This window comes from Paroedura picta, chromosome 1 (assembly GCF_049243985.1).
Source record: "Paroedura picta isolate Pp20150507F chromosome 1, Ppicta_v3.0, whole genome shotgun sequence".
NCBI lineage: Eukaryota > Metazoa > Chordata > Lepidosauria > Squamata > Gekkonidae > Paroedura > Paroedura picta.
In genome coordinates, this window is record NC_135369.1 from 106,146,714 (window position 1) to 106,158,165 (window position 11,452).

At 45.1% G+C, this 11,452-nt stretch overlaps 1 protein-coding gene across 1 annotated transcript; it reads left to right on the forward strand.

Moving 5' to 3' along the window:
* Window positions 1-7,496: 7,496 nt before the first annotated feature.
* Window positions 7,497-11,020, forward strand: CITED2 (Cbp/p300 interacting transactivator with Glu/Asp rich carboxy-terminal domain 2). Its single transcript, XM_077351216.1, has 2 exons — window positions 7,497-8,458; window positions 9,049-11,020. The coding sequence occupies exon 2, from the start codon at window positions 9,056-9,058 to the stop codon at window positions 9,779-9,781; it is 726 nt and encodes a 241-aa protein (XP_077207331.1). The 5' UTR covers window positions 7,497-8,458; window positions 9,049-9,055; the 3' UTR covers window positions 9,782-11,020.
* The last annotated feature ends 432 nt before the right edge of the window (window positions 11,021-11,452 follow it).

Genomic DNA, 11,452 nt, shown 5'->3' on the forward strand with positions numbered 1-11,452 from the left:
GTTACAAGCTGATTTGAGACTCCTTTGGGCAATGAAAAATGGGGTATAAAAACAATTATTCCTCCAGTATGTTCCTTTGCAGCTATTTATGTATGTAGGCCAAATCAGGGGACAACATTGTGCTGTTAACTAGATCAGGCTCTTCTTCTGTGATAGCCATCCAAAAATATAAGCATACTCAAATGATATAGCCCTTTCTGTTTTTGTCTTTGATTTTATAAAACTATTGATATTATATCTGAAGCAGCATTTAGAAAAAGGCTGTAATGTTTTATGGTAAACTAGAGGCAAAGCCCATTGCACCCAGGAATACAATGGCCACTAGCATATACATCTGCACTGTGACCTTCCTGAGTTCTGCCCCTCCTCTCCCCTCTCGAGATCCAACATAGTGAAGCGGTTAAAGAGTAGCAGATTCTAATCTCAAGAGCTGGGTTTGATTCCTGACTTCTCCATATGCAGCCAGCTGGGTTGCCAACTTACAGGTGGGGGCCCAAAACCCTCAGAAATATTAAAGACAAAATGAAAGATAAGGAAAGATGTGGGAGGGAAGGAAGGCATCAGCTCTCCTGGAGAAAACATCTGCTTTGGAGGAGCAGTGGCCCTCCCACCCCCATACAACAGTGTCCACACAGGTCACCATTGTCCCCACCTTCCCACATCTTTCAAAGGCTGGGTTGGGAAGGCTGCAGGGGGGTTGGCTGCTACCTTCCTGGGCCCCCAGGTTGCTCAGGGAAGGCCATAGGGGATGGGCTTCCTCCTTCCAACCGAACCCCATCTCCCAAAGGGCTGGCCGGCCAGGGAAGGCCATGGAGGGCTGCCTCCTTCCTGCCCCCCATATCTCCCAAAGGCCAGGCAGCAAAGGTCATAGGGGCTGCCTTCTTCCCACCCCCCACATCATCCAAATAACAGGCTGGGCAGGTAAGGCTGTGGGGGGGTGGCTCCTTCCCATCCCCTCACATCTTCCAAGGGCCAGGCTGGGTGGCAAAGGCTGCTGAATTCCCCCAGCTCCTTTGAAAATAGGGAGGATGGGAGAACAAAGAACACTCCAATGGCCAGCTGCAGGGCCATGGAGAGGTGTTGTGAACCTAGGTCCTGTTAGGGAGGACTCCTTAGAGGAAAAGCCTTGCCAGGAGCCCCCAGCATTACCTGAGTCTCAGCTGGATGAGAGCTTAGCCCAGCCAGATGTTCAAGAGGCAGAGAGTTCTGACAAGCAGAAGGGAATGGAGCTGCAGACAAACCAGGGCTTAGATTTCAAAGTTGTTGCAGGAACTTCTCATTCCTCTGCCCAGCCTCCAAATGCAGCTCCTTTCCTTGTCAGCACAGCTGGCTCACCTGAGACAATTAAGCAATTCCAGCTATGTGCTCAAAGAGAGCTCCAGTCTAAAAGGCACCACCCCATGCTAGCAAGACACTTGCTGACTGCATAAGAATGTGAGTCATCACAGAGTGAACTATATTAAGTTCAGGATGGGAGGCCTGGGTTTTGGACCTGTTCCTTCTGAATGAACCCTTGACTCCATGGATTGAGTTAAGACATTCATTGCATTCTATCTATCCCTTGGCATTCTGTTTTTGAAATATTGTTTCTCTCTGCCTTCCTGTGTCAGCTCATCTATGCTTTCCAGCAGAGAGCTGAAACCTAAGACCAATACAGGAGGCAAAGGAAGCAGCTGGCTTCCTTCCCTTGCCTTGCCTGGGGGAGATGGTGGGTGGGAAGAGGCTGAGGATGGGGCAACTTGCCAGCAGCAGAGCCTTTCAAAGAGGCTGGCACCTCTTCCACCTGGCAAACAGGAGAAAGAGGAGGGTCCATAAGCCTCCCAATTGGCCCTAAATGGGAGAGTGCTCTCTCCCTATTGGTGGCACATCTCCAGGGAGGGTCAATTAGGTAAGGAGTGAGTTGCCTGCTGCAATTTTAACTGATTGGCTCTCATTGGGACAGGGCTCTCTCTTATCTGCATGCAATTTAAACTGATTAGTCCTCATTGGGACAGTGCTCTCTTCCTCTCTGCATGCAATTTGAACTGATGGCCTTATATGGCACACCCCCAGGGAGGGCCAATCAGGTAGGAAATGAGTTTTCAACTTGAGCTTTATTTTGTTTAGTGATGGTAATAACCAGTAGAAATTTTCTTATAGAAGGAGTTCATATTTCAAATGAAATTTCTTACCAAAGTCACATTAACACCTATTTTATTATAATCATGTTCCTTTAAACTTCATGTTCCTTTAAAGTTTAAAGGCCTTTGACAATAGAAACATTTTCACTTTTGTTATAATTAAGACACTGATTCACAAATTCTAGGTTATTAATACTGGGCTATAGTATCTGTGTTAAAAGTAATATAAGACTGTAGCATTTATGAGGGCTGAAAATAATTTGAAAAAGACATAAATTCCCCAGGTGTACCCTTTCCCCCCCTACTGTAGACACTTATTAAGCAGTTTGCAGGTTTCCGAAACAACTCAAAACCCTTACAAAATCTGGCAAAAGTGGGATGAATCTATAAAGCACAAATGGCAATTCCTCTTTCCAACTGTCCTCTGAAAAAAACCAAGTTTTATCTTTCTTTAGCCTGTTGAAGAGGTGAGGGACTACAACGTCTATGCTCTTTGTAAAAGCAGTAGTAGTAGTAAGAATAAAGTTTCAGTACTCATATATAAGGCTGCCCTGATTTCCACCAATTCCCACCGAGGACTTGGTAGACCCCACCCCCTTCCCTCAAAAAAATTGCCACTATTCAGTACTAGAAGTGAGTGAACTAAAGTGGACTGAACTAGGAGATTTTCATTCAGAAAATTACTGTTTTTAACTCTAGAAATACAAACACAGAAGAAAGGAAGGTGCTCTAATGATGCAGTGAGATGTAGCACAAGCAGTAAGGGGCTATAATGCAAAGTCTGACTGACTAATATCAATCAAATATCAGAATAATATCAATCATTGAAAGCCTATCAACAAAATCATCATTCAGGTTTGCATCCCGGCTACAGAAGCTTATGAGAAAGAAATTGTTCAGGAAGTCTCCAGGAAGAAATTGATCATACACCTAAACAAGATGTGGAGATAATCATAGGTGACTGGAATGCAAAAATAAGAAACAAAGCAGAACCAAATAAACCAGGATGGGTGCTACTGGGTGCAGGGCAGTCGGGACATATAGCTGTGCCATGCACTACACAACTTGAGTTTTCCTTGGCAGAGGCTGCCAGGGCAGAAAAAGAGGAAAAGCTGAAGAACAGGGGACATACACATAAGGCAGGTAGATGGGAAAGGGAGAAGGAAGCAAGAAAACAGAACAGGCTATAGGGGTTTTAAGGAAAAGGAAAGAAGAAATAGTAGGGATAAAAAAATGGGATACCTCACTTCTGAATATTATTATATGTGTCCCTGTTTCTAAATAATATAATTCAGATTCATTCACTTTCTGATGGTTGGTTACATTTTGTAATTATAGTCAAAATGTCTGCCTTAATCGATTCAGGTTAAGAGGGCATTCATATGAGTATCTGTTTATCTCAGTGATGACTATTTACATGTCAGAAATATCATGTTAAGGTTATTGTTGTTATAATGTTATTGCTGTTATCACATGGTGTTGCCATATATTATCTATATCTTGTTCCTGTTTCCTGTAAACCTCCCTGAGCCTTTGGGGAGGGTGGTATGAATGAATGAATGAATGAATGAATGAATGAATGAATGAATGAATGAATGAATGAATGAATGAATGAATGAATGAATGAATGAATGGCTATCATTGATCAACAACACAGATAGAACTTTCATAAGATCACCTTTTAGTATTTTTTATTGCAGGCCTTTCACGTTTTCAGATGAAAACCATCAAGCATCTAATGACATACATGTGTGTATGAATCATCCTTCTTTGTCTATTTAAATCTTCTGTGCTAAAACAGACATCAACCAACAGGGGGAAACTTCGGGGGGGGGGGGTTGCACACGATATACTGTCAATCAATTTATATTTATACAAATATTATGTGTCAGTACTAAATAAATATTCACTCTTTTAATTTGTGAGATTTTGATTCATGCAATTTCATTAGATGCTAGAAGCAACGGCATGCTTGACTTTGCGCCTTATATTCTATGTCAACCATTTGCAATTAACTTTGGCATCTCCGGAGTTGGTACTAGTTTCCTGACTCTGTGGAAATGAAACCTTGAAAGGTCATTCACAATCTGCTTAATCCTTTCCAGTGTGTAGCTTTGTAAAATGTATTAATCTTCACCTATAACATTCACTATGACTAAGGATGATAGACCTGCCACAATCACATAGAAATTTGGTGGTGGAATTCAGATGAAAAAGGTCTGAGCCAATGAGTGCAGCTGAATCTTCTGCCTTTCCCCAGCAATCTCAAATTTCCCTTCAATACTGGAGAAAATTGCCAGGGAAGAGAGGCAGCAGAGATCACAGTTACAAGCATCCCCTTATCCACACCTTTCACCCAGGCACTGCTCACTTACAAGTCCAACTGCATGCCCTTCTTGTTCCTTAGACTCCCCTTGCCCCTCCCTGTCTATGTACACACAGATTCTTTGCTGTAATGTTTATTTCAGCCCCTACTTATACATTCATAGATTCAGGCTCAAACCAGACAAAGTGTTGTAGGATCCGTGACTGAATCTTCACAATATTTTTAAAAAGTAAATAGCAGGCACATAGCTCATCACTCAGACTGCAGTTTTGCTGACCCCTGGTATTATTATCACTGGAAGAGGGGGAGAAATAAGGATTATTCTTCTTGCCAGTGGTTTGTTGTTGCTGCTGCTGCTGCTTTCCTGTTCTAGAGCTAATAATAGTCAAGAGGGGGAATGTTCAATCAGCAAAACTATGGAGTTGATGGAATGGCAGAGCCCCTCTATTCTCAGTTCTTCAGCCTGATTGAAATTGCAAGGAAAGAACTCTACCCCTGTGTTTACCATCAAGTACAGAAATGGTTTGTGTCTTTTTTTGCTTTGGAAGCGATTCATCACGTCATCAGATATGTCAATAAAGTCCTGGTTATATTTTTGATTAGGTGACTACAGAAGAGACGTTGGACCCCAGGAATGATCAAAACCAGGTATATGAACATACATGAAACTGCCTTGTTATGAGATTCAGACCGTCAGTCCATCAAGATCTTTATTATCTGCTCAGAATGGCAGCAGTTCTCCAGAGTGTCAAGCAGAGATCTTTCCCATCACCTACGATATGCTCCTTTCAACTGGAGAAGACAGGGATTGAACCTGGGACCTTCTGCATGCCAAGGAGATGCTCTACAGCCTGGTGATATTGTTTTTGTTTTATGACTTTGCAAGCCTTGAAACCTTGTCAGCTTCCATTGTTCAATATCAGTTCCTTCTCTGCTTTTCAAATTCTACCCGGTGATATTTTGCAGACAGACCTCTTTTTTAGCATGCTCCTCACCAGGATTTTCTCATGCTGTATTCTGCCAAGTAGCTGATTATCTTTTCTCTTTGTCTGTTTGAAACGGTGTCCTTAAAATGATGTATTGTCACCCTGCAGTCCCATCACGTCGCTGGCACAGTCTTCTTAGCAAAGCTGCCAAGCTAGAAATGGAAAAGTCACCCCAAAGGGCTGCTGGCGCTCATGCATTGCAAGGCACCACTAGTTAAAGCTAGCAGGACTGGGAAGACCTGTACCCAGATGGAGAATTACTGCTGGTTAGGCTGGGCAGTAGCTATACAGCCATGAAAAGGGGGAGGCTCATCTGAGGCAAGCAAAGTAGGGGCCCTGTCCATGGTGCTCTGAAACAGACCTTCTACTACAGATGGAATGTGTACAAATAGGGGACAATAGTATTGAGTCAGTGTGCTCTAGTAGTTAGAGTACTGGATTAGGAGTGGCCCAGGTTTGACTTCCCACTCTGCTAGGGAAGTTCACTGGGTGACCTTGGGCTGGTCACTGTTGCTCAGCCTAAGCTGCCTAGCAGGTAGGGATGCCACCCAGTGAACTCCAGAGAAAATGGCTGCTTTGGAAAGCAGATTTTATGACATCATGCCCCACTGAAGTCTCTGCCCACTCAGACCCCACTTTTCTTAGGCACCATCCTCCTCATCGCCAGATATTTCCCAAGTGGGCAACCTTACCTACAGGTTTGCTGTAAGGAAAAAGTGGAAGAGGGAAGAATGGTGCTGTAAATTGGACTAGATGACCCAGGAGGTCCCTTCTATTATTATAAGTTGTGTGGGGTCTCTGTTGGGACAATGGCTGGAAATAATGCACATATATTATATTATATATATTATACATACATGTGTGTATAATACATAAAAAGGTAAAGGTATCCCCTGTGCAAGCACTGAGTCATGTCTGACCCTTGGGGTGATGCCCTCTAGCGTTTTCATGGCAGACTCAATATGGGGTGGTTTGCCAGTGCCTTCCCCAGTCATTACCATTTACCCCCCAGCAAGCTGGGTACTCATTTTACCGACCTCGGAAGGATGGAAGGCTGAGTCAACCTTGAGCCAGCTGCTGGGATTGAACTCCCAGCCTCATGGGCAGAGCTTTCAGACAACATTTCTGCTGCCTTACCACTCTGTGCCACAAGAGGCTCTTATGTATAATACATACACATACATAAAATGTGGATGCATGCCTGTGTAGGGCAATGCTGGGATATTAAAATCAAGTGTCCAGGGGCCACTTGGTTTTGTTCCACATTCTACATGGGGGGGGGGGACATTAGTGTCACCAAAGAAGAAGACAGGTAGCCCCTTCCTTAGTATAGAGGTCAGAGCTTGTGCCTTAGATCCACACTTGAGAATTTAGTCTTGCTGCTCCTTGACTCTACCTTTGAAGTTAATATTTAAAGGGCTGCATTGCTAAACCTCCGGCTTCCTCTTTCAGGTGTCTGGTGTCTTGCCTGGGCGGAGAGTTAGAGATGTGCCAGGCTGTCAGAGACGGTCTTATTTATCCCCCTATCATCCGCTGTGTTGACCCTGCCCGCAGGGCTGCAAGAGAACGCCAGTGCTCGAGATAATAAAAGAAAGAGAAAACATGCGGGAGGGGAGGCGGTGTATTTGCCCAGCAATTATCACGTTACTTTCTTTTACACCGATATAAACTGGCCAGGGTGTTTGGTTACTGCAAAGCTATTGCCAATGGGGGGGGGGGGGGGCTGGCAAAGCTGCAGGGAGGCAGAGTGCTGGTCTTGCCCCCATCTCTTGCATGAAGGGCAAGGATACACTGTGGCTGTTTATTTTAGGGGGGGGGGGGTGTATCTCTAGAACCAGGGATCGCTGAGTTTGTTTGCAGAGCAGAGACGCCTCTGTTTGAATGCCAAAGCTACCAGGGGAGGTAAACGCAAAACGTCCACAGAGCAGCTGCGTGTCACCTCGAAAGCACGGCTTGGATCTCTGCGTGCCCTGGAGGACAAGCGCCTCTAGATCTCTCCCTTCAGAAGCAGCTTCGTGGGTCTTCGCGGGGGGGGGGGGTGTTTTGTTTCTTTCGGGTGGGTGCAACCGCTCGGGGTACACGAGAGACTGAGGAGCTTCCGACAAGTTACCTCTTGTTCTAAAGTAGCGGCACTGATGCGCTTGCATGTGCCTGGGATAAGCGCAGCCATTGTCGGCGAGGAAAGGACAAGCCCTCCCCGCGATTGCTTTCTATGAAATTCTTGCGCTTCCAAAAAGGCATTCTTCCGAGACGCGACCATGACAACGTGTATTTAAAACAAGATCTCTCCATGGACTAGCCCCGCCAGAAACGTCCATGCCGCTCCGGGAGTCAATGACAGCAGCCCCTAATAGCCCGATAGATGTAAGGAGGTGGGAGGGATGTAAACAGATTAAGGCTGAACGAGAAGCCAAGCCGCAGCCGGATCCATCCTGGTGAGCGATGGCTCTCCGAGCGGTCCGGCTTCCTTTCCCCTCCCATCGCTCTTCCACACACTCCCCGCTCCGTGCCCCCTCCCCCCCCCCCCCCCGCATGAGCCATAAAAGGCCCCGGCGGGGATGTGGCTCCTTAGCGCTCGCACCGATCCGAGGCCATCAGCAAACACACGTGTCACTCAGCCAGAAGGAACGGGATTCTTTGGATGCCTTCCAGTTCCGCCTGGCTTGTTTTCTCGCTTGCTCCAGGTTTTACTTCTGGTTGCCTGTGAGGGCTTTCGCTCCTCCCTTTTGAAATCCTATATTAGCTGTGGCCAAAGCAGGCGAAGAAACACAGCTCATTGTTGGCAAGTGTTGACGAAAAACTCGCCGAGGAGCGAGAGAGGGACGGCTTTGAATCTTTCCGCTCCAGCAGCAGCAGCGGCGGCGGCAATAATAATAATTATTCTTATTATTCTTACCAACTCACGTCGGCGCAGAGGAGCACAAGGAGACTCGCTTGCTTTTAAGCCGGGAGATCGTTACTGACTGCTTTTTTGGGTTTTTTTTGATCAGCACGTTGGAAGCTGAAGAAGAAAGGGAGGGCGTGAGGTGAGTCGCGAGAGAGCTTGGTCCCCACCCCCCTCCGGCAACCAGATGAATGGGCCTGTCTGGCGGGGCGGGAGGGACAGCAGGACTTTCCCGCTGGAGCCCCGAAATCCCGATTACAAACGCTCCTTTTGCGCACTTTAATTCCCAAAGTTCTTGACAAGGAGAGACAAGGTCGGGGCAGACCCGCGCCCGCGGGGGTGCTTATGTAAAGCTTTTTTGCTGGAGGGCACATTCACTTAAAACACCGCATGCTTGCTCAAATCCAGAAGCTTTTTTGGGGGGTGGGGGTGGGAGATGTGTTTTGGAGAGGAGAGCGGCTTGGGGCTGTTGTTGAAGCTCCTGGGTGTGCACGAGTTGTGTCTCTGCGCTGCACAAGGTGCTTCCTTGCAGTTTTTAAAAGAAACTGATTGCAAATGGGTCTTCCTGAGGCCAATTTTTCTGTCTGTTTTTTAAAGAGAGGCGGGGGGGGGGGATGAGTTGGGCACAGCCTGCAACTGTTTCCGTGGGATAGTGAGTTTTCTGAGAAAGGGCGCATCAGTGACTGGGGCAGAAATGTTTATCTCTTTCTCTGTAAACATTAACTTTTAAAGGCTGGAAATGGCAGACCACATGATGGCCATGAACCACGGGCGCTTCCCCGATGGAACCAATGGGCTTCATCACCATCCTGCACATCGAATGGGAATGGGTCAGTTTCCCGCCCCCCACCATCACCAGCAACAGCAACACGCCGCCTTCAGCGCTTTGATGAGCGACCATATACATTACGGAGGTGGGAATATGAATGCAAACAGTGGGATCAGACACGCCATGGGGCCGGGAAACGTAAATGGGGGTCACCCTCCCAGCGGCATGCCACCGACGGCCCGGTTTACCAATTCCCAGTTCATGGCCCCCGCAGTGGCGACCCAAGGGGGGCCCTTGACAGCCAGCATGCAGCTGCAGAAGCTCAACAACCAGTACTTCAGCCACCATCCGTATCCTCACAGCCACTACATGCCGGACTTGCACGCTGCCAACCATCAGCTCAACGGAACAGCCCAGCATTTTAGAGACTGCAACCCGAAGCACAGCAACAGCAGTGGCGCCGGCAGTGGCGGAGGCAGCAGTGTGCCTGCCTCTGTGCCCCACGTCCCTGCAGCAATGCTGCCTCCCAATGTCATCGACACTGACTTCATAGACGAGGAGGTGCTCATGTCCTTAGTCATAGAAATGGGCTTGGACCGCATCAAGGAGCTTCCAGAGCTGTGGTTGGGACAGAATGAGTTTGATTTCATGACGGACTTCGTTTGCAAACAGCAGTCCAGCAGAGTGAGCTGCTGACTTCTTGTGGAACAAAGGACTTTTTATCTGCGTGAATGCAAACATTCCCTCAAGACACAGTATTGCAAAGGCTTTTAGGAGCTTGAGAATCTGGGAAACAGAGTAAACTATAAGCTTGTATAAATATGATTTCTTCCTCCTTTGTTTTTAATTGCTGTCATTTCATTATTTTTAACCTTGGATCCTCATTTCTACCTTCCCTTCCTGTGATAATGATTCTGTCCTTAGAATTTCTCAGTCTCTCAGTCTCTTCCACCTCCCCCCTCTGGTAAAATGCCAATTATTTCAACTGTTCTTATGAATATTGGCAGACTGCTTAAACTTGTGGATTTTCTGTAGGGTATCATTTCAAATAACTAGGACAGCATTCAGATTCTGAGTTAAAGGACAAAAAAAATGCATTAGTTGGTTGCATGAAGTTCAGGGTAGATTCCTGCACAAATACTGCCCTCTTGCTTTGTTTTTAACTATGCATTGCAGTGCTACTAACTTTTAGTCTGCTTAAACTGGAAGCTTAACAAATGTGGGCCAAACCTTCCCTAATCAGGAAGAAGAAACCAGTTCCTTAAACTCTGCTATCTGTTCCCCTCCCCATCTGTACAGACAATAATAGTATGAATGGAATGGTCTCTAGTAAAGAAACATTTCACAATTCTTATAAAAAATGTTCTATCTTTTTGCAGCCTTTTTCATTTTGGCATCATGCTTACATAGTTTATTCAGTTCAATGGGAAAATACTACTGTGTTGAAAGCTTTTTAGGAAATTTTGACAGTATTTTTGTACAAAACTTTTTTGGGGACATACTTGTTAATTTATTCTATTTTAATTTGCCTGTGTCAATAAAAAAAGTTGAGAAATGCTTTATTCCTAGGCATCATTTACCAATAAGTTTTTTCTTTAATTTATCCTTCTCTACCCCCACCAATGTTTGATACACATATTCCATCTGAATTGTTGAACTGTTGGATTCTGCAAGAAATGTTTTGAAGGAAAACTTACATGACACCATTGTATTTTGTATGTTATGATTGGTACAGAAGGTGAAACGGATTTAAGCATAAATATGACACCAGTCTCATAAATAACATTGTAACATGCCTGTGTAATTTTATCAAAAGTAAAATTGCCAAGAGGCAACATTTTGTGATTTGCCAACTTACTTGCTTTAAATGTAGTTGTCCAGAATTATGATGCATATTTATTCTATTTATCTATTAAACTTTAATTTTTATAAATACTGCCATTTCATATATCTATGAAACTTTGTTCTTTACAAAAAAAAATCACGTGCTGAAGGGTTCTAGGAAAGATAGACTGCAAATGTTGGTCTCTTACATCAGGCATAAAAATGTTCTAGTAGGTGATAAAACTTGCATTACACTAAGGTCTGAGATAATCTTAGGAGAGACAAGAAGGGAATGAGTGCTGGTAATGTCTAGAAAGGTATTATTAGGAAAAGATGACCCAGTGGTCTTACAAATGGAGAGTGAATGAAAAGTACCAACTTCCAAATATTTACCTTACAGCAGAAGTAAGCTTTGCTGTTCTTACTATTGTTAGGTTTCCTAAATTGTAATTTAAACCTGAGTTAAATTATCAGCCATGGAACAACCTGTATGATCCCTTTTTAACAAGGTTGCAGCACTGTAATGCTCAATCTTACGCTTGG